Source organism: Rhipicephalus sanguineus, chromosome 7 (assembly GCF_013339695.2).
Source record: "Rhipicephalus sanguineus isolate Rsan-2018 chromosome 7, BIME_Rsan_1.4, whole genome shotgun sequence".
In the NCBI taxonomy this organism is placed as follows: Eukaryota; Metazoa; Arthropoda; class Arachnida; order Ixodida; family Ixodidae; genus Rhipicephalus; species Rhipicephalus sanguineus.
The window spans coordinates 36,836,088-36,862,592 of record NC_051182.1 but is presented as its reverse complement, the minus strand read 5'-3'; the positions used below and the strand labels follow the sequence as shown (position 1 = coordinate 36,862,592).

Genomic DNA, 26,505 nt, shown 5'->3' with positions numbered 1-26,505 from the left:
GCAACGCGCTTCTTCATGTCGTTCGCCCCCAATTCTTCCGTGTCAACGATAGGGCGACAACAACTAAAAGTACCTATCATTCTGCTTTGCTGCACATTGCGAAACAATTTTCGAAAATGCCACGCTCTATCACATTAGGTGCTGTCCTGCCGAGTGGGACTGTGTTTCTCGACAACTAAAACGTGGTGTTGATCAGGTTGTTGCGAAAATTTTCTTGAGAAGCAAAAAGCGAGCAAAAGCGGAAATGCATGAATTTACAACAAATACACGACAACAGTTCAGTGAATGCGTGCGAACCGGCTAAAATAGTCAAATTCTTTGCCTGACAAAGATAAGGAGGCTACATTCACCCGCGTTTTCAGACATATCGAAATGGGAAGTATCAAGAACCTTGCATGTGAAGTGACTGCTACTGCATCTTATGAACCTATGACGACGCATTTGGCGAATGCTGGTGTGCAGCCTAAACTTTTGCAGTGCGTAAGCGGGATCTACTTAGCCTAGCTCCAGTTCAGAGACTGTGAGCACTTACTAGCTTCCCGACCCACATCTGTACATTAGTGCTCGATCGACTTTGAAGGCACACCGCTGCGATGGTGTAGAAACGACAAACACACACACATACATAAACACACACACGTGCAGCAATACCAAAACAAACGGAACGTTTATTACGCTTTCCCAAAACATTGACGTTGTTCCCAGGAAGTGTGGTCTTAATGTATCATGGTCGCATGGAGCTGGGAATAAGGTAGGCAAGCAACGAGCCGTTCGGTGCGCGTCCGATGCGAACAAGACGCCCGTGCGGTTTACAGCCCTGCTCTGGGAAAAGAGATTAAGACGCAGAAAAGTGGCCGCAACGGAGCAATCTAGTAATGATCAGGGCTTACCTGCACTAAAAACATCGGCATATCCCTCACCCCTCCCCCCTAGCAAAGGCGTCTTCCGCATGAAAAACTGCCGCTCTCCAAAACGTCTGTTATGAGTCGCAGTATAATTCCAGTCCTGGCACCAACCCTCCGGGCATGAATCTCTGAAGGCTCACTGAAGGAACACCAGTTTAGCTGAATGATTTTTGCAGGCTGCGTGCAAGTCGCAGCATATGCAGCAAAAACACATTCCCGAACGAAATTATTGCACTAATCGAAGGTCATTCATTACTCACTATATCTCGTAAGCTTCGCTTGGTGTCGTCTATGGATAAGGATGGCCTACTTCGTGTCGGTGGGTAACTGCATGAACTTGATGCTGAGCACGGCATTCGCCACCTTATTCTCCTGTCAGGTGAAGATAAACTGACCGACTTTCTCGTCTATGCCGTGCGCTCGCGCTAGGTTCTCAGAATTATTGAAGCAACTCTTACTGGACATCGAGGACGCATTTGGCTGTTGAGATGACGTGAAATAGTAAACATAATTTTATGCTGCGAAATACGAAATGATAAGAAAACCGCAGGCCTGCGTGGAAAGCGCAGCCCAGCCACAGCAAAAGGTGGAAGAGTGTCATTTCTAGAGCCTGTTATAAACTCTCTTGGGGTAACTAATACTAGTGCACCTTCAACGTACGCACTTCGCCACAAATCATGCTTGTGAAGTTAAGAAGCACCCACTAGGCCATTATTCGTCATTCTGCGGAGACGCAAGGTACCATCTGTAAGGCATTATGTGTACTTTGTTGATACGACGGCTAATGACGCTGAAGAATTATGGCTGAGCCATTTGTAATGGGTTGGAGCCTTTAAACGACCCACTAGTTACGTAATTCGCATTGCGTGACACCAGGTCGTTATTTCATTCTCCCATCAAGCTACATAACATACGTTAACGTGAACAAGAGAGGGAGAGAGAGAGAGAAAGAACTTTATTGTCTCCTTGAGGAAATGGAACATGGGGGCCTTATGGGCTTCCTTGGCAGCTAGCAGAAGTGTACTTGCGAGGAACCCACTATGCTATAAATGATCATAATTTTTGTGAAGTAGGGAAGCAGCCACATTGCCATTTTTTGTCATTCTGTGGAGAACCGTGGTACCCGCTAAACACCCGTAAGGCATTATGCGAACTTTGTTGATGCTGTGCCTCATGACGATAAATAATTATGGCAGAGCCCTTTGTAATGGTTTGGAAGCATGCAACAACCCACTCCATGCCCAGTTTGCATTGCGTGACGCCCAGTTACAGAATTCGCGCTGTGTGACGTCTGGTTTTTATTTTAATTTACTACCAGGCTATATTAGATATGTTTGGCGCCTGGCCGACATGAAGCCCGTATAGGGTCTTTATTCAAGGGAGTTTCAAGCAACGGCACCGCTCTGTAGTAGAATACTGGGCTCCCACGCAGAGGGCCCAGGTTCCAACCCCGGTCGATCATGGATATTTTCTTAATTTTTTTCTGATTTCGCTCGATAGTGTTGCGGACACCGGCGGCGGCGGCTGAAAAATACGGCGCCAAGAACGGCCTTGTTGTAATCTCATGCCAGCTTTCACTGTAACAATATCTGGGGTTTTACGCGCTATAACCACGATATAATTATGAGGCACGCCGTCCTGAAGGTCCCCAGAAATTTCGACAACTTGGTGTTCTTTAACCTGCACTGACCTCGCACAGCACACGGGTCTTTAGCATTTCACCTACACCAAAAGGCGACCGTACTGGCCGTGATCAAACTCACGACTTTCGGGTGAGCAGTCGACCTATGACAGGGGAGGCCCTGTAATTTTAGCAAAAGAATTCAGCACCGAGGTGGAAATACTTTGTCTCCCCCTGAAATGACCCTATTGCAACGATTTACCAAATCTCATTTACTTCTTAATTATTCACTTGAGGACCGTTGTTTATGTCAGAAAGTTGTAGCGCATGACAATTTATGGCATACCCTTTATTAGAATTCGCCAAAGCTGCACGTAATTTGAGATATTCATCACCAAATTTTAAGGGCGATATCGGAACTGGCGGTGCCCGGCACGCAAGAAACATGGCCTCTCTGTTACTTAACACTGGAACAACACGTGACAATGAAGTGAAGAAATTTGCATAAAAGTGCGCTGAAGTAAAATTTGGTAAGGAAGGTTGGCAAGCGTCTGAACTACACAAGCAGACTGCTTACTTCTTGGATGCGATCTGTGATGCTTATCCGCTTCTTTTTTGAACTAGAAACAGGCGCGAAAAACTATTTCTGCTGTCTGCAAGAAGCGCCGTAGTGACTGCCCCTGAGCTTTATGCTTCACAGGGGAAGAAAAGGCAATATTGCAATTTTCATGCGCACAGCTCGAAAGAAACGGATGACGCCAAACACCACGCGCAAAGACAAGGCGATCCGCTGGCGAAACTGATATGACGCCATTTTTCACGAACAGATAACATCCCCGACGCGCCATCATTCAAATATCCTCACTTTGCTGTCACGCGCAGTTCCGGTCTAACAGCGGTCACGTTTCGTGCGCGCAGGGAGGGATTAGTTACGATATTTCCTTTAAAATTCGATTATGAATATCTCGAATTACGTGCAACTTTTGCAATTTCGAAAAATTGGATATGCCGCAAATTGTCACGCACTACATCTTTCTTATATACAATTGCCCTCAAGCGAACACTCAAGCGAAAATCAATTGATGCGCTTTTGTTAGTTGCAGCAGTGTCATTTCAACTGGGACGAAGTATTGCCGCCTCGATGTATAGTTCGTGTGCGAAGCCCAGGGAGCCTTACTACCATAGGATATATATACATACATATATATATATATATATATATATATATATATATATATATATATATGAACATGAACACTTGCATTGTTACTGTTTTTACAGTACATCTACCAGGCTGGTTACAATGCTACAGCCAATTTATATATATATATATATATATATATATATATATATATATATATATATATATATATATATACTAATTACGTCGTGGTACATGTCCCATATAGTTTCACATCTAAAGTATATGTAAAACTTGTACAAGTTACGTACCAGTGTCTACATGTTTTGCGCGAGAGTACCATGCACTGACACGTACATAAACATTAGGTCTATCTTTTGTGATTGCATTGCAACAAGCAATTTATGTCTTCATACTCTTGTTGCTGTACATAATTAGGCAGCTGTACGGATTGCCATATACGAAAATCGATATATATCAGTACCTGGTGCTATAGATACCTTGTTCTTGTCATATATGGTAGCACCCCGCCACATATGGATCTACTTGATGTCACGTATGGTGTGGACGTGCCATATATTGTTCCATTTCAGGCCATATTATGAACCAGCCAAGGCACGCATGGCCCTACTTACATCCCGATATGGCAAACGGTAGCCAATGATACAGACATATATAATCATATATGGCTGCATATCATTTATTCATGTGTCATATGTGGCAATAACGTAAAGGGCTGCTCCCCGAGGCAGGTGCTCAAGCGCACACTTAGAACGTCGCCATACGGGGCCGAACCCAGCTAGTTGTTTTTGTACCAACTCGTCCTTCTCAGCGCGCCCCTTCTCCGGTATGGCGTCGCCCCGCGCTCCCTTCTCTTCTTCATTTCCGTCTTCTTCGAGTCTTGACACTTTTTATTGCGATAGCAATTATTGGACAGTCTCGGCTGATTTTTGCCGTCCCCGTCGACGCCGTCATGCACCGTATATGTATATATCTACATATATATATATATATATATATATATATATATATATATATATATATATATATATCAAAGTCACAAAGAAAAATAATTCAGAAAAACTTTCCGACGCGCGGAATCGAACGGGCAACCTCTCGCGTCGCAGCATGCGGCGTTAGACGGTTAGGCCACGAACAATGCCGTCTTCCAGCCTGCTAACGGCAAGCTGCTTATATACACCATTTACTTCACCATGCTTTTTAGTCACCACATTGATGGCGCGATGTGGGTAGCGTGGCGCCCTTTAAAGGTTGTCGCCCCGCTCCTACGAACGCCGTTGCTCTCCACCCTGCAGGGCGTGGTCGCCTTCGTGTGCTTGCCTCGAGGAAAGAAGGGGCGGCCGGTGGGGTGGAGAGGGGGGTACGAAGGTCACTTCGCTCGCTGCAGCGGCCGCGTTTGCGAAAGGAGCGCACTGTTCAAACAGAAATAAGTAACAACTGTGAGAGTTAGTTCGCGCTCGTCCTGTGCGTACCTATTCGTTCGTTTCGTGCGTCCTGATTTATGTTTGAGCAATGCGCTTCAAGTGTCCAGCTGTGACGAACTAGTTCGCGCTCGTCTTGTGTGCGTTCTTTTCGTGCGTTGTTTGGGCTAGAGGGACGCGCTGGCAATTTCGAGCTGCTTTCCGTTCTTCGCGTTACATTCCAATTTATTGCTATCGCATTCATTGCTTCGCCGTTGCGGCGAAACTGTGACATTTTGGTAATTTTGTAACTCCCTTCCTCTTCGTCGTTTTTCACTCAACTTGACATTACTGAAAGGGCCGTTCCTCTTAGATATAGCCCCGTAGTGGAGATCAATCGCTTTCTCGATACTTGTCAGAAAATGCCCTCTTATTTCCAGCATTGTAAGAGCGATGACACTAGGCGCTCTACCCTCCACGGTAGGGCAATTAGACACAGTCCATATTTCTCTTAACAGGGGTTCCCATGCTCGAATCGCGGATCTCTGCACACGGCGTGCTTGCCTCAAAGCCCTCCGCTCATTTCTTCCGTGCGGCTCCAAAAGAGGTCGTCACACCACGCTAACTTGCGCACGGAGGTTGATTTGGCGCTTCCGTAAATACAATACGCAACACCGGGAGCCACAACGAGCGAGAAAGTTATTATCGAAGCCACAATGCACCGGCAACCAATGAAATATATCATCTCTCTTCGACAAAGCTTGTTGAAACACTTCTCTTGTCTCGTTCAATGACTTTTCTTGCACCATACATCGTGATGTTAATTGCAAACTCTCAAAAGATGCATTTGATGAAAAAACTTCCTGCTTATTAGGGTTAGCGTTTATGATCCAAAAAATAGCAGCATACAGATGGCGAGGTCTACTGTCGTTGATGTATTGCGGCACACGCTGAACTAGATTGCCATTGGGTTGTCCGTGAAGTTGGACGCTGAGGGCAATCCATTGGTGTAAATGTGCAACATTTAGCCATCCTCCCGGTTTAGTAATAGCAATGTCGATTTTTAGGGGCATTAGTGAATAACTGCTCGTTTTCTGATTCCTCTAATTGAAAGGCCTGGTTTTGGTTGTCATAGTGAGTGCAGTGGCGACAGTCCTGCCGCCGCTGCTGTAAAGCGCGACAGAAGGCAGCCCTGACGAGCGGTAATGATCTTCGAAAACATCACTTGTGGTATCCGAAGTGGCAAAGCAGCAATATTATGGCTCGTGACTAGTCACAAATGCTTAATGTGTGCTCTTGTATTGTCAACTGGGAGGTAACTAGCAATGTTGTGCATCTATGAGTGTCCATTGAAACGAAACTTCTAAGTAGCACTGCAGTGATTTGGAGAAAATACACATTAGCATATTTTCAGAAAGGATTGAAAAACATCACTTCCTTTAGGCTGCATCAAGAGCATGGCGAAACATCATGCATGTCTTTTGTTTCCGGTTTCAGTTTTTTTTATTTTCGTATAAAACATACAGAATATATAAATATACAAAATGAGATCTCAAAACACTTGGATGAAGGACCTCCTGTCGAAAAATGGTCTTATTTTTACTAGCAGATTACAACACTGTCAGCAACTTATACCAAAAAATTTGTACAAACTGCAAATAGCCGAAATTAAGGAATTATATGCACAGAAAGAACACGGCTTAATTGCTGGACCGAAAAGCATTTGCGCGCGTTGGATATGAACAGTTTTAAAATCAGTTTTATTCATACCGTCACGCGCCTTAGTCTGCATACCTTTTTGTAGATTGCCATCCGTCCTTTTCTTAAGTCCATATGCCTGTCTTTCCAGGTCCGAAATAGTTAGAATAAAATGGAACCAATATTCTGTATTACTTCAAGCGAAGTTTTCCGGTAAGCTACACATAACTTTTTATTTGTGCACTTCATTCGAATACTGTAAGGCTGTGCGATGGCACGTCTCTTTAGAATACTACACTCCTTAATACACTCCTATTCCTAGTCTTTCATACACTCCCATTCATTATAGAAAATGAAACTTAGCTAAGAATACTAAAACATAAAGGCAGGGACGTCGATGAAGATATAATGCAAAGAGCGCTAAGTTCCAGCTGCTTACTTTACTCATATTATGAATATTGCCGGGGGTGCCTCTTTTTCTATCTTCATGAAACCAGTACGTTACACGTGTAACCACTGCCTTGCGTGCGCCGCGGCGGAATATCGAACATTCCCGATTATTTTAGATTGCTAAGCTTGAGTGCGCAACGCGACCAGAACAGTTTATTCCGAAAGTTTACCTTCTAGGCCATATATATAAATGCCGACGTGCCGTATCGCTTATCAGATTACTGACGGCCGACAGCAGTGACTGCCGCTATCCGTGCACAGCGTGTATTGCTTCTGCTTTCACTTTTCAAGTCCTGGGCATAAGTTCCCCCAATATAGAGTTTCGTATTTAAAAGCCTGAGTACTTTCTCCTTCAATGTCGCGACCCTGCGGCAATATGCGCTCATGCGAAGCGCCCGCACGAAAGAGATATAAAGAAATCCAAAAGAGAAGGAATCAACATCAATAATAATCTTAATGATTGATATGCCTAAATTTGGTTATGGTGAAATACCTAGCAAAGAGAAATCAAGATACAAAAAGCTGTTTCTATGTCATTCACGAAACGCTCCTTACCTTATTCGTTTTGTGGTTCTGTTCAAGAAAGTTTGCCCCAGTATAAATATCTAATCTAGGTATTGTGCTCTGTTAGGACCAATCTTGGTCACAACACTTTGAAGTCATGTGCAACGGTGCACTAAGAAGGCTAGGGTGCGTGCAACGCACTTCACTTTTGGCGGCGCCTAATACAAATCTCTTCACATATGAAAATCTGCATCGTCCTGTACTCCAGTACGGCTCTTTTGTATGGAACATACACAAAAAAAATTCGGCAGATCCCACGTACCGTGGGAATCGATGTTATGCGAAGCATGCGCGGGATGGTGGCTGTGGCGTAATTTTTTATATTGAGCGAAACGTTACGGAATGACGCCAGAGAAATGCGGGAGTGGTATACACACACTCATATGCTTAAGAGTCGCATATGTATTATATAACCAATTGTTTACAGTTGCGTAACGATGCCAAAAGCAGCATGGGCGTTACAACACCACACGCGGTAAGCTGATATGTAGTGCTTATATTCTTCAATACTAGATAGCGCGAATCCGAACAGCATAAAGAAGAAACACAAATGCACAGGACAGGCGTTACTCGAAAAGAAGCTTCATTCAGGAAAGTTCCCCTGGATATACACTCGGCCGAGTGGCACGCGCAGGCGCACTGCACGTACGTTACAGTCACAGTTGCAGTTATTACAGTTGCGTTGCAGTTATGCTTCACTTGTCCGTTATGACCGAGAACGCCCGCACGTTTCACGGACCCGTGTGTATGTGTAGAAGGGGTTCTCGACAATTCTTGAACAAGGTCATTATCACCGTGATCAGTGAGCACCAGCACCTGGATCGGACTTGTTAATTGGATCCGTTCGTGATTGCGGCTACGAGGGATCTTAGGTGTAGTGCGAGGTATAGCACAGCTGGTGGAAATTCTGGATGCCTCTTACCATGAAATGAGCTATGACGCCTCCTGTCCTGGACGTGGCAGCAACGTCTTTTGATGCCCTGTCCACATGCAAGCCGTCGTTCACGCAGTATAAAGACCAGGCGTTGTTGGGTCTTGATAAATCAATGTTGAAGCCACCGGTAATGATGAGAGGCCTGGTTCTCTCGGCAGATTTATTGCAGGAAGCATTGACACCGGTTTTTGCGTAATCGACGTGGACCACGTGAACGAGGGCGTGGTAGTTGAGCGTCTTCCAGGGGTGTTCTGTCTTCAGCTTCCTCACTTTCCTTGCGTCCGCCGCGGTGGTGTAGCGGTTACGGTGCTCGGCTGCCGACCCAAAGGTCGCGGTTTCGATCCCGGACGCGGCGGTCGCGCTTCGATGGAGCCATAAAGCTAGATGCCCGTGTACTGTGCAATCTCGGTGCACGTTAAAGAATACCAGATGGTCAAAATGCTGGAGCCCTTGGCTACGGCGTCTTTCATAATTATATTGTCGTTTTGGGGCATAAAACCCCAACAATATTTATTATTATCCCTTTCCTTGCGTGTAAATGTGTGTGTTCGCGGTTACTGTGGTGGTTGAGACTTTGTATCACCTGTGGCACAGACCCGCACAACATGACCTCTGGTATGCTGGTATGTGCCACACGTGACTGAGAGAAAGGGTTCCATGACGTACGCGACAGGTATTTTGCATTATTCATGTCATGACCAGTGAATCGTGCTCGCCATACACTGATCCCATACTATGCCAATTTTGGTATATTACAAGTTATAGAGACGACCAGGAGAGCCCCCCGACGTAGGCGGCTAGATAGATAGATAGATAGATAGATAGATAGATAGATAGATAGATAGATAGATAGATAGATAGAAACGCCCAAAGTGCCTGAGGTTCGCTAAGAAATGCTTCGCATTTAATATCTGACACTGATAAAATTGAATCTGTCCACAAAAATGCTTTGCGTCGTATTTATTATCACCATTACAGCTATTCTTCCCTAGTTCCCATTTTCGTAGTGTCCAGCTTAGCAGCCTTTGTTTTCTTCTTCGCGCCGCATATTTGAAGCTCATTTACACTCTCATCCACTCTCCAATATTTCCACTACTTCGCAATCACATCACATCCACTAAACCGTCATCCACAAGGCATCATTATGTGCTGAATATAGCTCCTTTTCGTAAGCCTCCTGATATTTTAAAATATAGTTCATCCTTTCCACACAAATGAATTGTGGAATGTGTTACAAGGTGATGTAACGTGATTATCAATTGCTATAAATTTATATTGCGTATTGCCAACGCATGCGCCACGTTCGCGCAGGATACGAGCTGTGGTATGTGGGCATGTCTCATAGATTATTCACGGTATATCAACCTAGGAAAGTCGAGAACAGACAGTGCGAATTTTATGATTATATATGGCATTTTATTGCGATACCAATTGAGCAGGCACTCTCGGCGGATTATCGCCGTAATGTCCCGTACATATATATGTATGTACATACATAAAAAAGGCACAGAGAAATATAAACCAGAAGAAAAAAAAATTCGAAGCAGCGGACCGAGGATTTGAACCAGCGACCTCTCGCTCCCCAGCGCGCTGCTTTAGACAAATCACCCAAACGCCATGGAACCGCCGACGAAATAACGGCGAGCGGCATTTCTCGGAGGAGCGTCGGCGTGTTTTTATCACGCAACGCTCTTACATTTTCTCTGAATTTGAAAACTGCCCTTGATATGCGCACGGCAATGTGGCCCCTTTCTTTACCCACTCATGATGTGGAACGAAAAAAAAAGAACACCGGGCACACCTTGCGTCAGGCGGCCCCGTGTGGCAGGAGACGCAGAGGGTCACTCCTAGCGCCGCAGTTTAAGAGACAAAGAAATATCTAGGAGCGTCTGATTCTCCATTGTCGACACTTGCAGCGCGTTGCTCAAGCACAAAGACGTAACAAGTGTGAGGGTTGTTAGTTAACGCTTGTCCTGTGTATACCTGTGCCTTCTTTGCGGGCGTTCTATTTGTGCTTCAGCGGCGCGCTGCAAGTGTAGAGCTGCTTGTCGTTCCTTGTATGACATTCCACTTTCTTGCTATCGCATTCATTGCCTCTCCCTTGCGGCGAAACTGAGTTTCATGGCACAAGGTCCAGTAATGGCCAAACCGTGCCAGGAGTAGAAATTTTAACACCACCGCGTTAAGCAGCCTGTGACATAGCACATCTGGTATAGGCGTCAGCGGCGTTGTAGGTGAGTGAAGAAAAATTCGGCAGATCCCACACACTGTGGGAATCGATGTAATGCGAAGCAGCCAGCAAAGAGCTGCATACATGGCCTTGTTCGCTTTTGAGGCAAATGTAGTCATTCATGTCATGACATCTAGTTCACTGTATATCGTGTATTTCATGCATCCATGGATGTGCAATCTTTAATATAATGAAACGTATGTTCTGGTATATGCAATGCATGACCTGTCGGTTATGTTCGTCACGCACTCATGTCATGCCATCGCAATTTTGGTGTAGATCCACAGAACGAAACTGCCCGAAGCGCACCAAGAGAGTGTCAAGTAAATCGTGCCGTACATGACATGCATCTTACGATTTGCGTGTTAGGACCTGACATCTATGTTCGTCATACAGTCACGTCACGCAGTGCAAGTTTTGGTGTATATCAAGCTAGAGAAGCGGCCGTAAGCGCACCATGAGGAGGCATGTAAATCATGCTGAAGATGAAATGCATATGAAGATTGTTCTGGTACGAGCTGTTATTTGTGTTCATCATAAAGTTGCGTCACACAATACCAATGTAGGTGCATGTCAAGCTAGCGAAACGGCCCTGAGCAGCCCATAAGCGTGGCTTGTAAATCATTGCCCTACATGACATGCATGTCCTGATTCATATGTCACTACCTGTCATTTATGTCCGTCGTACAGCCACGTCGTGTAATACCAATTTTGGTGTACATCAAGCTAGCGAAACGGCGACGAGCGCACCATGAGCATGACATGTAAATCATGCCCTGCACGACATGCATATCATGATTCTCATGTTGCCGACTGTCATTTATATTCGTCATACAGCCACGTCACCGAATACCAGTTTTGGGGAATACCAAGCCAGTGAACCGACGACGAGCGCACCATGAGCGTGGCATGTAAATCATACCGCACATGATATGCATGTCATCATTGTTATGTTACCACCTGTCACCTATGCTCATTCTACAGTCAGGTCGTGCAATACAAATTTTGTTGTTTATCAAGCTAGCGAAACGGCCGCGAGCATACCATGAGTGTGGCGTGTAAATATTGTTCTAGATTACATGCATGCCACGATTTTCATTGTACCACCTGCAATGTATGCTCTTCATACAGTCACGTCATGCAGTACGAAATTTGGTACATGTCAAGATAGCGAAACGGCCGCAAGCGCACGATGAGCAGGGCATGTATGTCATAGCGTACATGAGATGCAGAAATGCTTCGTTGTGCCAAACTTGATATATATCCATATATATAAACAGTCGCGAGTGCCCCGAGACCACGTCATGCATATCATGCTGTACATGGCATGCGGGTCATGATTTGCGCGATAGGACCTGTCACTTATGTCTGTCAAACAATCTTGTCACGGCATATCAATTTTGTTATATATCAAGTTAACGAAACGCCCGCAAGAGCATCAAGGCCGTGGCATGTAAATCATGCCTTTCATGACATGCATATTGTAATTTTCATGTTATGACTTATTACATTTGTTTGCCATACAGTCATGTTGTGCCATACCAATTTTGGCATACGTCCAAATCAGGAAACGGCCAGGAGAGCATGAAGTCGTAGGCAGATAGATAGATAGATAGATAGATAGATAGATAGATAGATAGATAGATAGATAGATAGATAGATAGATAGATAGATAGATAGATAGATAGATAGATAGATACGCTCAAAGTCGCAGAAGTTCGCTAAGAAATGCATCGAATTTAAAACCCCGATTGATGCAAAGAATACAAATCTAGATTGTAGCTGAAATCGAAGCCAGTCATTCTGAGTGGCAGTTAAGTATTTTACCACAGAGCTCCGCCAGGCCTATAAACTGTCTTGGCAAGAGGCCCAATGTAGGCTTCATATCGGGGTATTATCAATTGTGGTTACAGTGCAGGCTATCCAGTTTTGTAACAACGCAGTAAATGTTACATATATACTCCTATGATTATGCAAGCTGCATCCAAGCATTACTCGACTTCAAAAAAGCTACGCATGATATGTATATAATCGCCCCATAGGGCGCACTTCGTTTAATTAAAACTGACATGTTCTCTAAAGGGAGTCCATACGCTATGTCGGACCATAGGCTACCACTTAAGCGCCAGTGTAGTCAACAAGCCTGATACGCACACCTTATGCGCACAACTACTCAATTTACACAACCACTTAAATCCACCTCATAACGATTTACTCAAAGCCAAAAACGCATCATAGACATATCCGTGAATCGTTCGCATAAAAGCGATTCCCACAGTGCGCGGTGCCTGCAGGATATTTTTATGTTCTGGTTTCTGGTTCAGCGTCGCGTGGGCACCCAAGTGAAAGCAACGTGCCCGCTGGCTTCCCGCATACAGACCGAAACTACCGCGTCGATCCACTTCCCCCTTTGCCACTTTTTTGAAACCTGCGTTTTCCCCATTTCTCTCACTTCTATGCACGCCGAGGGGTAGAGGAATAGCCTTTGTGCCGCAAAAGCTGTACTACATTTCTAAGCTTGATAAAGGCCGGCCTTCGGTCGGAGCGTAGTAAAAAAAGTATGTTTTTTTTCAAGGTCACTTTTCAGTGACATAACCAGCTGCTAAAATATCTTTGAAAAATATGTGCATATGTATCGCAGGTAGGAAGATAGTGGCATATTATTAGCAGAAGGGAAATAGTATAGAAAACTTACACTCTGTGGACAAACGAACAATGACAGATTACGTTTGCACACACACACACACACACGCTTTTATGAAGGACTTCTTTACGGCATCGTATGGGAAGGAAAAGGTGAAACAAGACGAATGCCCATAAAACAGGGCTTCAGTATTACAATAACGAAATCTTTCGCAAATATGTAGAGCTATAACACTCTCAATATATTTGTCACCTAAGTATACATTTTTGAGGGAAAGTACTGATAGCTGTATGTTTCTAAATCAATGAGGTAACTAAAAATTTTGCAAATTTTGCTGTCTCTATATATATTAGTCACTGCATTGAAAATCATAGTAACATAGTAACAGATATTTTTAAGCATCTGAGAAATTATATGTTGTCATTGCAGACATCATGAGGAGTTGGCTGTCAGCAAAGGACAAGTACATGATACGCAATTACGACGACAACTCGCTCGTTCTCTCAGAACTGACTGGTGAGATTCAGTTTTATGCGCGAACTTACAAATATTTGTCAACGTGATACCTTTCAGTAAAGAGCCTCGATGTTGCTTATGCTGTCGCTGTCAACGCTGCCTCGAATTATTGCTGTTTATCTCTTTTAGAAAGTGTGGGTGTAGCATAACAGCAGTATGTCGCTTTACAAATTTCTAAGTCCGTCACGGCGACACAAAAACAATTCGAAGACGACAAGTGCTAGAATAAAAAACACCGCAGGCACGGCGCCACAACTCTCGAGTTTCTACAGCAGTAGCCAGGTGGCGAAAGGTGTTTGATGAGCTCCAAGACTCGCATCGCATGCACACACCGTGATCTAAAAGATCCGTTATTGCACTGTAAAAATGGAGCATTTGTGGGGTATTTCAGCCGCACAACTATAATCGCCATCTATCTCGCGTACTTTCCCTGCATTATCACCGCGGTCCGGGCCCATCCCGGTCACGAACGGCATGCGTGCTATCAGCGTGACAGAGCATTCTTGATAGGAAACTGGCGAGAGCAGGTTTTCAAGAAAGGAAACTCGAGCAAGCAGATGACGATTATAGTAGTGTGGAAGGAACACTCCACAAATTCTTGTATTTTTTTCTTAGAGTGCATCACAATTTTTCTGGCGTCAAACAATGTTTATGCTTTCCACGCTTGTAATGGCTGTCTTGCGGCATTGCCCATAAGCATTTGCTTCTTCTATTCAAAAGAACAGCCAAATTCATTTGAATTTTCTCGATTTTAGCAAATCATTGATTGAGGTACCTTATTGCAAACTAACATTCCAACTAAAAGTGTGGCATTCCTTAACTACTCTTTTTTGAATCCCGGAATTCTTAAACAATCGCGAACACTTCGAGGATATTGGAGGACATCACTTTGTCTGTGTTCCAATAAAATTTGGGTTATCACAGAAAAGTGTATTGGTTTCTTCATGGTTGCTCCTGTACGTGAATGACATTATTGATGCTGCTAAGCCAAATGTCCAAATAAGACTCTCTGAAGATGATTAAGTGTCTTTTAAAAAAATGACCCACAGTAGTGACCAAGACGATCGCAATGATAGGTGCAGTCAAATTTTTTATTGGTGCTCACTTGGTCACAATGGGAGAAGACATTGAATATAAAAATGCATTTCTTGCCATTCGCCGTGAGAAAACAAGCATGTCTCTCCTATAGTTATATGTTAGGCTCATTTGTGCTCAGAAAAGTTAATCACTATGGATATTTGATTGTGACCATTTTAAGCAACCTGTCCTTGAATCATCCTGTTCAAAATACATCCCCTTCCGCTTTCCGTAAACTATGCTTTCTTAAGTACAAACTTAGCTACTTAAAGACGCCCCGCCCTCTGTTAAATTTCTCGCACAATACTGCCCAATTCGACCAAAGCTCGAGTACGCCTGTATTGTCTGGGACCACTACACACAATGTAATCTAAACTTGGAAGACTTCAACAGTATGCTGTCTGATTACTTTGTAAGAAATTTTTGCATTCAGCGCACCAACAGAACTAATGCGGTCAACAGTATTCCAACACTTCAATCGCGTCGGAAATATTACGGATCAAATCTTTCATTGCTATTTACTAAGAAACGGGTACTCGACCTGGCAATGTACGTCCATTAGACGAGACCTACTCGCAAACATCTCGAAAATGATTTAACCCCGCATTTTGTTCGAACTAACCTGTCGAAGTACTATATTTTTTGGCGCACTATTCATGACTAGAATAACCTGCCTGCGTTAGCGTCCTACCCTTTTCCTATTGAACATTCATGGTTTAATGCACTCTGTTTAAAGTGGCTGTGACCCCGCCTTCATCGCCTTCACATTTTTTATCGCAATGCAAAGCGCACCCTTTGAATATTCCCACATTGCAGAGGTATCTGGAAGCGAGTACATAGTTTAAATTGAAAACATTGCTGAAACTAGCGGCATATTAGCTGCATATATATATATATATATATATATATATATATATATATATATATATATATATATATATATATGTGTGTGTGTGTGTGTGTGTGTGTGTGTGTGTGTGTGTGTGGACCCTGCGCGCGAGGAGCGTGCTGTCCGAGAAGAGCCGAAGGGGGCGACCCACTAGAAAGCGCTCGAGAGGGCGACCCATTACAGACTTCCAACGCTTCGCTACAATTACCCCGGGTACGAAAAAGGGAGCCGCCTGGCGACCTAACTGCCTGTCACTATGAGCAGGTCATGATAGGGCTTCAGGCGCTCCATGTTGACAATGTCGCGCCCTCGACGGCGCATGTCCGAAGACATGCCTCAGTCGCAGCATGTTGAATAGCGCGGCGTAAGGGAGGCAGCAGTGTGGTCGACGGCTGTTCAACATGCTGCGACTGAGGCGAGGTCAGTAGAGAAAACTGGCGGGCAATTTCCTCGCGCACAAATGACTTGACCTCGGCGAGCAAGCCCGAGTGATCAGAAATGGCCGACAAGCCAGCGAGCTCGGCGTCGCGTGATGGAGGTTGACGGGTCAGCAACCGCTGCCGGCGCAGCTCCTCGTAGCTTTGGCAGAGCGTGATCACCTCTGTCACGGTATGAGGGTTCTTGGCGAGCAGCATGGTGAAGGCATCGTCGTCGATGCCTTTCATAACGTGTCGGATCTTGTCAGACTCAGACATGGTTACGTCGGCTTTCTTGCACAAGTCGAGGACGTCTTCGAAGTAGCTGGTAAACGACTCACCGGTCTGCTGAGCTCGTTTACGTAAACGCTGTTCGGCTTGCAGTTTACGTACGGCAGGTCGGCCAAACACGTTGATGATGGCAGTCTTGAAATCAAACCACGTGAGGAAATCGGTTGCGTGGTTGTTGTACCACAGGCTGGCCACACCCGCGAGGTAGAAAACCAGGTTGCTCAGCTTTCCTGCCTCGTCCCATTTGTTGGGTACGCTCACGCGCTCGTATATCGCGAGCCAGTCCTCCACGTCAGTGCCATCCGCGCCGGTTAAGATAGGAGGGTCGCGGATGCGGGGGGAACCGGAGCATGGTGTCGGTACAGGGGGAAGCGTTTGCTGGGCGGCGTCTTGAGGCATGGTAGAGGGCACGGTACGGGATCGAAGCGCCAGGGGCATCGAACGGACCGAAGCTGGTTGGACGGCGCAGCACTCTCCACCAAATTATAAAGGCGTTTATTGACGGTACTAGTCGACGAAGCACAACGGCGACAGTCAAGACAGAGCGCGGACCCTGAGCGCGAGGAGCGTGCTGTCCGAGAAGAGCCGAAGGGGACGACCCACTAGAAAGCGCTCGAGAGGGCGACCCATTACAGACTTCCAACGCTTCGCTACAATATATATATATATATATATATATATATATATATATATATATATATAGCCGCCTACATCCTGGCACTCTTGTGGTGGTATCCTTAGCTTGGTATAAATCAAACTTAGCATACCAAGACGAGAACGTCTGACGGACACCGGTCGATAAATAGCGTTACTTCCTTCCCTTTCACATGTGGCAGCCCATGGTGGACAAGTATGCGTCACAGGTGATTCACAGTTTATATCAAGCCAGCCTGAAAATCTGAACGCCACAGTGCGAAGGAGCCCGTGTCACAGAAAATGCGGTGCCGCTGTTGGAGGCGTTGTCCATGGGCGAAATATCGAGGGCAGAGCAAGCAGCGATGCCACGCATTGTGGATACCACGCATGCCACGCATTGTGGGAAGCGATTTCGTGTGAGGCAGTCAATGAGTAGCAGTCTGTGCCAGGTTTGTTTCCTTTGAGCCAAGTATTACGAGGTGCATCGACATCTGTGTAAATTGAGTAGTTGTGCGCATATCGTGGGCTTATCACGCACACCGACCACAAAAGCGTGTAAAGGGTAGCTCATCACCTCACGTAACGTCGGAACTCACGTTTGAGCAGAGACGTCGGGTTTATCGCGAGGAAGTGCATGCTACGGAATGAATGAAATCCCGTTTATTCCACACTGTGATTCGCCGAGGGCGCTGCGGTGGAAGCATGCTACGCTGCGGTGGTGTGCGTATAAGAAGTAGCTGTTGTTGGCGTTTTCACGGAAGGCTTGACTATAGCTTGCGGAGACATAGGTATGCATATGCAATGTTTATTGCAACGATATAAAATACGAAAACAAACACTGCAAACCACACTTGGCGTTCCCGTAACATGACGCTTTTATAGGGTCATCTTCAGAAGGAGCCTTAAACACTGAAGTTGCTTGGTGGTACAATAATTGAATGCAATAGAGAAGGCCTGAGTTCCATTCTGGCAATTTCTATTCATTGCTTCCATCTGGATATTTCTGCCATCGACAAGGCCGCATACACCGGCATGATATTTTCTGCGACACGGCTTCTTCATGCTGTTGCGTAAATATCTCCAATGTCGGAGTTGATGGACTGTCAATCAGCTATCGCTAACCCCTGCATACCAAGGCCCACTGTATCCAGGTATGTGCCACACGTGTCTGGTGGAAAGGATTTCATTACCAACGCCGCAAGTCACGGGACGGCCCTCTCTCGTGTCTCGTAGCCATCTGGCGTGTGGCGCGTCCCGTCTAGCACATCTGGCGTAGACACTAGCAGGCATTAAAAAAGCCAACGTGAGGGCATTGTGGAATACTGTGGAAAGGCGCCCATATTTTTAGAGGTGGGATTTCGAATTTCAATTCTTAGCAGCGCAACAACCAAGAGGGGACAGAGCAGGGGAGGCAGAGCGCTCTGTATGTTCTCTTCTATTTCCTCTTGGTTGTTGCGCTCCTAAGAATTGTAGTCATGCTATACCAACACCTCCAATCCCACACTTTTCTGAGTTTCGGATTTCGGATGGCCAATTTACGAGTGTCTCGTGTGAAATAGTGCAACAGATGCAACTGGCTGCATACAGAGAAATGCGAAACCTTGCGACGAAGTGGTACCAGAAGGCCGGATGACCCCGCAACAAAGTTGGAGAGTTTGATGCACTACTGTCGCTCTCTCTAAACGATAAGGTTGGTGACATCGAGACAGTCCAACAGTTTCGAAAATGGAACGCTCCCTTTGACGAGCGAAAGAGAACCTCTTCGTTGTAGTGGCTTCGGCATGATTTTTATGCGAAACGTATGTTATAGTAGATCCGGAGATGCAAGCTGATAACTCCGCTGTACGGGTCTTTCAAAGACAAAAGTCAACAAAGAGCCTTGTGGTATTCAAGCACGTCAAACGTTCGGTCGCAGGAGACTGGCCGGAAAATGGTGAGCGTGCTCACAATACAAAGATACGCCATTTATGTCCCACTGTAATTGGACTCAGTTTAGGGCAATATTGCGCTTGCACAAGAGCACCACCGAAGTCAGTCCCACTTTCGTCTGTGTCTATTTCGGTTGGTGCATTAGGGTTGACGTGGCGTAACGTAGGAGGCGCTGCCAGAGACACCAGAGGATAGTAGCCGAAATGTTGCATCGTGGTGCCCACAATGACGACAGACGGAAGGAGCTCGCTCGTAGTTGCTAAACGAAAGGAGGTGGGGTCGCAATGGTGTTGCGTATAACCCTTCCGAAGTGGAAACACAAGCTGAATAAACTTTCAAGTTTCCGTATGTTCGTGTACCACGGAAGCTTTATCTCTTTCAAGCCACATGCTTGAGAGACCAACTGAATGTTTTACTCTTCGCACTCCTTGCATGTCAAACAGTGTTCTTTCTAGCTGAGGAAACATCATTTTTGGCGACACAAACATATATTATCTCTCGGACCAGCTCCATGGCTTATTCGTAAGGTTGTTAGGGCGGAAGCCTTGGATGGTTATGCCATCCTCATCAGGTTATGGGCATCTAGGCATCCAGGTTATGGATGCCTCATCAAATGAGAAAACTGACCGTTGGAGTCGGCGGCGTCGCCGTCCCGTCGAGACCTCTTCAACACGAGTGATGGAAATATTTATCACGTGGCGACATCATTGTGTGACGTCATCATGATGTCACAGATCGCCAACATTCGTGGTGTTATTGCGACGTCGTTATGCCATCACATAAGGTGACGTAACAAGCTGACATCATCGCTCGACATCGTCGCTTGGTCAAAGGTTTGCCAATCACGCAGGCAGTGCAAAATGAGGTTAGGTGCAGAAGGCTTCCAACGCCTTCGATACTGGAGGCAGTACTAAACCAAGTTATGTGAAGAAAGCTTTAGCAAAGGGACCAATACCTCGAATGAGTATAGTAAGTTGGTGAGTACGGCTTTCGCCTCTGAGTCGCCTTAGACGAATGCATAAAGAACCCTTTAAGTTTCTCGCTGCATTCCCTATGTATTGTGGGCGTTCATTAGGCACATCTACCCTCTTCATGCATGTTCATCATCATGAGTGTTCGTCATCTTCGTCGGTGGTGGGAACGCTGCTTGATTGTGAGACCTGTGCCTCGGGTGTGATCGCTTCACCGTGCCTTCAGGGCCTAATAAAGGTCGCGTTAACCGTTGCGTCACAAGTGGTGGAGGCTGCTAAGCGATCTTCCTTCCTCTCCCAACCTGCTCTACCTCCTGGAGCTCCGCTCAGGTCGCCGTCTGTACCAGGTGTCCGGTACCATGCCTCAGGACGAGCCAACCGGCGCAGCTGCATCTACCGCCACTGCCCCGACTACCGCGGCCTATCCACCATGGATTATCAGTGGGCACCAGCGTGATCCCCCCATGTTCGCCGGACTTCGAGGTGAAGATGTGGAGGATTGGTTGGACCACTACGACCGAGTGAGTTCAACAAACAACTGGGATGATCCGGCCAAGCTTCACCGTGTATCTTTCTACCTCACAGACGTCGCGAAAACGTGGTATTTCAATCACGAAATTGATTTCACGGACTGGACCCATTTCAAGCAACAGCTTCGCCAAATTTTCTGCACTCCCGCAGTTCGTTCTGCCCTCGCAAAGAAGACCTTGGACGCTCGCAAGCAACGACTTGGCGAATCCTACACCTCATACATTGAGGATGTGCTTGCTCTTTGCCGCCGTTTCAACACCTCCATGACCGAATCGGAGAGGGTTCGCCATCTGCTGAAAGGCATCGGCACAATCGCCTTCAATGCGTTGGCCATTCAGAACCCGACAACAGTCGCCGACGTTGTTGCCACGTGCCAACGCCTAGAGGAACTCGAGTCCCAGCGGTTGCCGCCGGACATCCCTGACAACACCGCCACCGCCGATCCCTCGTTGCGTGCTATGATCCGCGCGATCATACGGGAGGAACTACAATCTCTTGGCCTATCAGCGACCCCGAGTCCACCTCACGCCTCCGCACTCTTTTGCGCGACGTGATCAAGGAGGAGTTGGCATCCATGGCCGCTCCAGCGTATGTGGACTCTATGACCCCTCGACTCCAACCAACGTACGCACAAGTCGTCGCTGGTTCACCAGGTGTCGTGCAAACGATGTCTGCACACTCGACGCCTGCCCACCTGGCTTCGATGACACCGAGTGCGCCTAGCCAGCCCTTTCAACCACCATGGCGATCGCCTCGTCCGGTCTGCTATTACTGCGGGTATCGTGGCCACATTGCACGCTTTTGTCGTAAGCGTCAGCAGGACGAGCGCCGTGGATTCGACGCCTACGAACGGGATGATGGTGCCGCCGGGGCCACTTTTCAACGCCGTCCTTACGCTCCGCCGCCACGTCGCTCTCCATCGCCAACTGCAACATCCGAGACTGCACCAACTTACCGCCCCGCTAGACGCCGCTCACCGTCGCCCCTTCGCCGCTCTACGTCACCACTGCGACCTGTCTCGCAGTTCACCGACCATCGCCCGGAAAACTAACCTATGCAGCTTTTGGAGGAAAAGCTGCATTGAACGACAAGACAGAAATTCCTCCAGTGCGTCCATATAATATGGTATCTGTTTTAGTAGAGGGTGTATACGTGGACGCTTTGATAGACACTGGTGCTTGTTTATCGGCTATTGATCGTTCTTTGTGTTCCCGTCTCCGGAAAGTCACCACCCCTTATGATGGACCAACATTGTTCGCTGCTCAAGGGGACGTCATTCAACCTTCCGCCATGTGCACCGCTCGTGTTTTCATTGATGGACTCCTCCATTACGTACAGTTCGCCGTGCTGAGTTCGTGTGCCCACCAGATGATATTGGGGTGGGATTTTCTGTCTACGGCAAACGCTTCCATCTGCTGTCGAGAACGTGTTCTTCACATGACGGAAACTGACTATGCCCTTTCTGCGGATGACAAGCCACTTCGCTTGCTTGCTGTGCAGGATACCGAGCTACCACCTGGTCATCAACGAATAGTTACCATCGCCTCTGACGTGATCGACTATGGTGACGTGCTTGTCCTACCGTCTGCACGCTGTCTCGCAAGAGGGATAGCCTTTGCGTCAGGGCTAGTGCGGTTCCACGATGGCTGCGGACTTCTCTACGCTACAAACCAGACGTCCGAGAAGATTCTCATCCCTAAAGGCACCACAATGGCTTGCGTCACGGAATCCCAGCCTCTCTCTCTTGTTCCGCTCGTGCCGGCGTCCTCTGACCCTACTTCTGTTGCACGTTCCCCATGCATTTCTGCTCTCGCTGCGACTATCAGTCCCGACCTGACCTCATCGCAGTCAGATGAGTTGCTTGCCTTACTACAGAAGCATGCAACATCGTTTGATGCCCATTCCTCCTCTTTGGGACAAACGTCCATTATCACGCATCGGATCGAGACGGATGGCACTTCTATCGTACGCCGTCGACCGTATCGCGTCTCTTCATCCGAGAGGAAGGTCATTGAAGAAAATGTCGCCGATATGTTGCAACGGAACATCATACGTCCCTCAGCGAGTCCTTGGTCATCTCCCGTTGTTTTAGTACGGAAAAAAGATGGCTTCGTGCGATTTTGCGTAGACTACCGGGCACTTAATAAGATCACCCGCAAGGATGTCTACCCCATGCCGCGCATAGACGATGCCTTGGATTCACTACAGGGTGCCGAGTACTTCTCAAGTCTAGACCTGCGTTCGGGCTATTGGCAGATACCCATGCACGAGGACGACAAAGAAAAGACAGCATTTTCAACACCAGATGGGCTCTACGAATTCAACGTCATGCCATTCGGCCTTTGCAATGCTCCAGCAACATTCGCGCGAATGATTGACACCGTTTTGCGAGGCCTGAAATGGAAAACTTGCTTGTGCTATTTGGACGATATAGTTATTTTCTCATCGACATTCCATCAGCATTTGCAACGTCTGGACGAAGTTCTCACGTGTCTTGCCAACGCAGGCCTTCAGCTGAGCACCAAGAAGTGCCGCTTTGCGAGCAAGACAATTAAAGTGTTAGGTCACATCGTAAGCAAGGACGGCATTCGTCCTGATCCAGACAAGATTTCCGCTGTCCAACACTTCCCGCGTCCTGAAAAAGCCAAAGATTTACGCAGTTTTCTCGGCCTCGCTTCCTATTTTCGTCGATTCATTCGAGACTTCGCCTCAATCGCTTCGCCTTTGCACAAGCTGCTCGGCTCCGGCGTTCCCTTTGTGTGGTCTCCTGAATGTGAATCGGCGTTTGTTCATCTGAAGTGTGCCCTCACGTCCGAACCAGTTCTTTGCCATTTCGACGAAACCGCACCTACACTCCTGCACACGGACGCTAGTGGTCATGGCATTGGTGGTATTCTGCTACAGAGAGACAAGTGCTCACGCGAGAGGGTCGTCTCATACGCCAGCCGTGTACTGACACCCGCCGAAAAGAATTACACCATCACCGAGCAGGAGTGCCTAGCCGTCGTTTGGTCTGTACAGAAGTTTCGACCTTACCTTCACGGCCGCCACTTTACTGTGGTTACAGACCATCACGCCTTGTGCTGGCTCTCGACACTCAAGAACTTGTCTGGCCGCCTTGGGCGCTGGATTCTTCGTTTGCAAGAATATGACTTCAGTATTACATACAAGTCGGGGAAAAAACACCAAGACGCCGACGCACTTTCGCGCTGCCCGCTTCCTTCGGAACCATATAACGGCACCACCACTACCGCACGCGACGAGCTCTCGGCCGTCCCTTCTCCACACGTTTCATGCTTAGCTACTATGGGCCCGACTTATTCGAATGAGTGTGGTTCATTGTTATCTCACCAACGCGCTGATCCTTACTGTCGCCGCCTTATGGACCGCCTTGACGGGACTTCTCGGCCCCCTAACGCCCGTCTTCGTCGACAGCTGACGCAATTCAAGCTCGACAACTGCGTCCTGTACCGCCATATCTACCATCCTGACGGTCAACGCTGGGTGCCCGTTCTCCCTCGCTCTCTTCGCGCTCAAATCCTCAAGGCATACCACGACGACATGACCGCTGGACACTTGGGATTTCAGAAAACGTACGATCGCATCAGATGTCACTACTACTGGCCGGGCTTGTCCACAAGTGTAGCGAAGTACGTTGCTTCGTGCACGCTTTGTCAGCGTCGAAAGCTCCCCACATCAGCTCAAAGCGGACAACTACAACCACTCCCGTGTCCGCTGGAACCATTTGAGGTAGTTGGCATTGATCTCTACGGTCCGCTTCCTATGACAGTCACCGGTAATTGATGGATCGTTACAGCTGTCGACCATCTGACACGCTACGCCGAAACAGCTTCCGTGGCTTCTGCATCAGCTTCCGAAGTTGCTGATTTTATGCTCCGAGCCCTAATCCTTCGTCACTGTGCTCCTCGTGTCATCCTGAGCGACCGTGGAAAGGTATTCCTTTCACAACTCGTTGACGAAGTGCTCAAGGCATCCGGCACCACCCACAAAACAAGCTCCAGTTACCATCCGCAAACGAACGGGCTGACTGAACGCTTTCATCGCACGCTCTCAGACATGATAGCCATGTATATCCAACCGGACCACAGAAACTGGGACGTAATTTTGCCATTCGTGACTTTCGCGTACAATACCTCCGTACAGCGTACAACCGGTTACTCGCCGTTCTATCTCGTCCATGGTCGTTTCCCCTCTTCTTTCCTCGACGTTTCCTTCTTCTCTGCGCCTGTTAAACCATCTCCATCCACCAGTGACGAATACGTGTCCCGGCTGCTTCATTGCCGCCAGCTGGCCCGCGTCAACACTGAAGCAAGGCAACAGGACCGCAAGCTTGACTATAATGCATCTCATCGTGCCGTGTCCTTCAGCCCTGGCGATGAAGTGCTCCTTCTTACACCCGTTCGCACTCCTGGCTTGTGCGACAAATTTCAGTTACGCTTTATTGGCCCCTACACGGTCTTGGAGCAAACGTCTCCCGTCAACTATCGCGTGGCACCCGTTGTTCTTCCAGCGGACCGCCGCTGCCGGGCCGCAGAGATAGTCCACGTATCGCGCATGAAGCTTTTCACAAGGCGTTCTTCTTCGCTTTAAACTGCGGTCAGGATGACCGCTCTCGCGTGAGGGGGAAGTTAGTGTGGGCGTTCATTAGGCACATCTACCCTCTTCATGCATGTTCATCATCATGAGTGTTCGTCATCTTCGTCGGTGGTGGGAACGCTGCTTGATTGTGAGATCTGTGCCTCGGGTGTGATCGCTTCACCGTGCCTTCAGGGCCTAATAAAGGTCGCGTTAACCGTTGCGTCACAGTATTTCCTTTAATTAAAAATACCTTGGAATTTGACGTAGCCAATTATAGCCCATAAAAGAGTAAAACACTATCATGACGTCAGTGTTTTCCACATTTCTCGTCTTTATCAGAGATGCGCGTACACCTTTGTTGGCATCTGCCTTCTCGCTCAAGATACATTCATCTAGAGGACTTACTACACAACTGCATTCGCATTTGAAAGGGTTGTTTGGAACACGCTAGAACAAATATGAAGCAACATCTCATGTGGAAGTATTTCTGAATATTTTATGTTTTCCTGCTGATGATGAATCTATTGCGGGTATGTGCTGACATGAACCTTCCTTTCATTACGCAGAATCTAGTTCACCATGCTCGCTGTGGGCGACAAGAGACTATCTGGAAAAAATCCTGGAGACAACAAACAGAACATTTTATTTGCAATGCCCAGATCCTGTCTACACCTTTTTCAGACGAGTGCTTTATGAATAAATAAATGGAACATCATCTACTTTCGCAAGTTGTTGGGTGTCATCATTCCGTCACCATTCATCCGACAATTTTGGTCAGTGAAGCTCATGTGCATGGCATCACCTGCATTCTGAAGGCTTCTCGATAGTTGGACACTCTTGCTCCTTAAATGCTATGAAGGTAGGCCCGAGTTCCGCGAAAGCGTAGACCTCCCTGAAATTCAGCAAAAACCTAACACAAATAGAAACAATTTCAACCAGAACCATGAATCTCTACGCGTATCCCAGTTTTATTTAATTATGTACATCAACCACGGGTGTTATCACCTCCTTACTACCTTATGTCCAGGCGACAAGGTGGAGC

General features: G+C 47.0%; 1 protein-coding gene across 1 annotated transcript in view; it reads left to right on the top strand.

Moving 5' to 3' along the window:
* The window catches only part of LOC119398617 (uncharacterized), a 35,760-nt gene extending 9,597 nt beyond the window's left edge, over positions 1 to 26,163 (top strand). Inside the window, exons 3-4 of the mRNA XM_037665450.1 lie at positions 14,038 to 14,124; positions 26,030 to 26,163. Coding sequence (XP_037521378.1) covers positions 14,038 to 14,124; positions 26,030 to 26,163 — 221 coding nt within the window. The remainder of the gene's footprint in view (positions 1 to 14,037; positions 14,125 to 26,029) is intronic.
* The last annotated feature ends 342 nt before the right edge of the window (positions 26,164 to 26,505 follow it).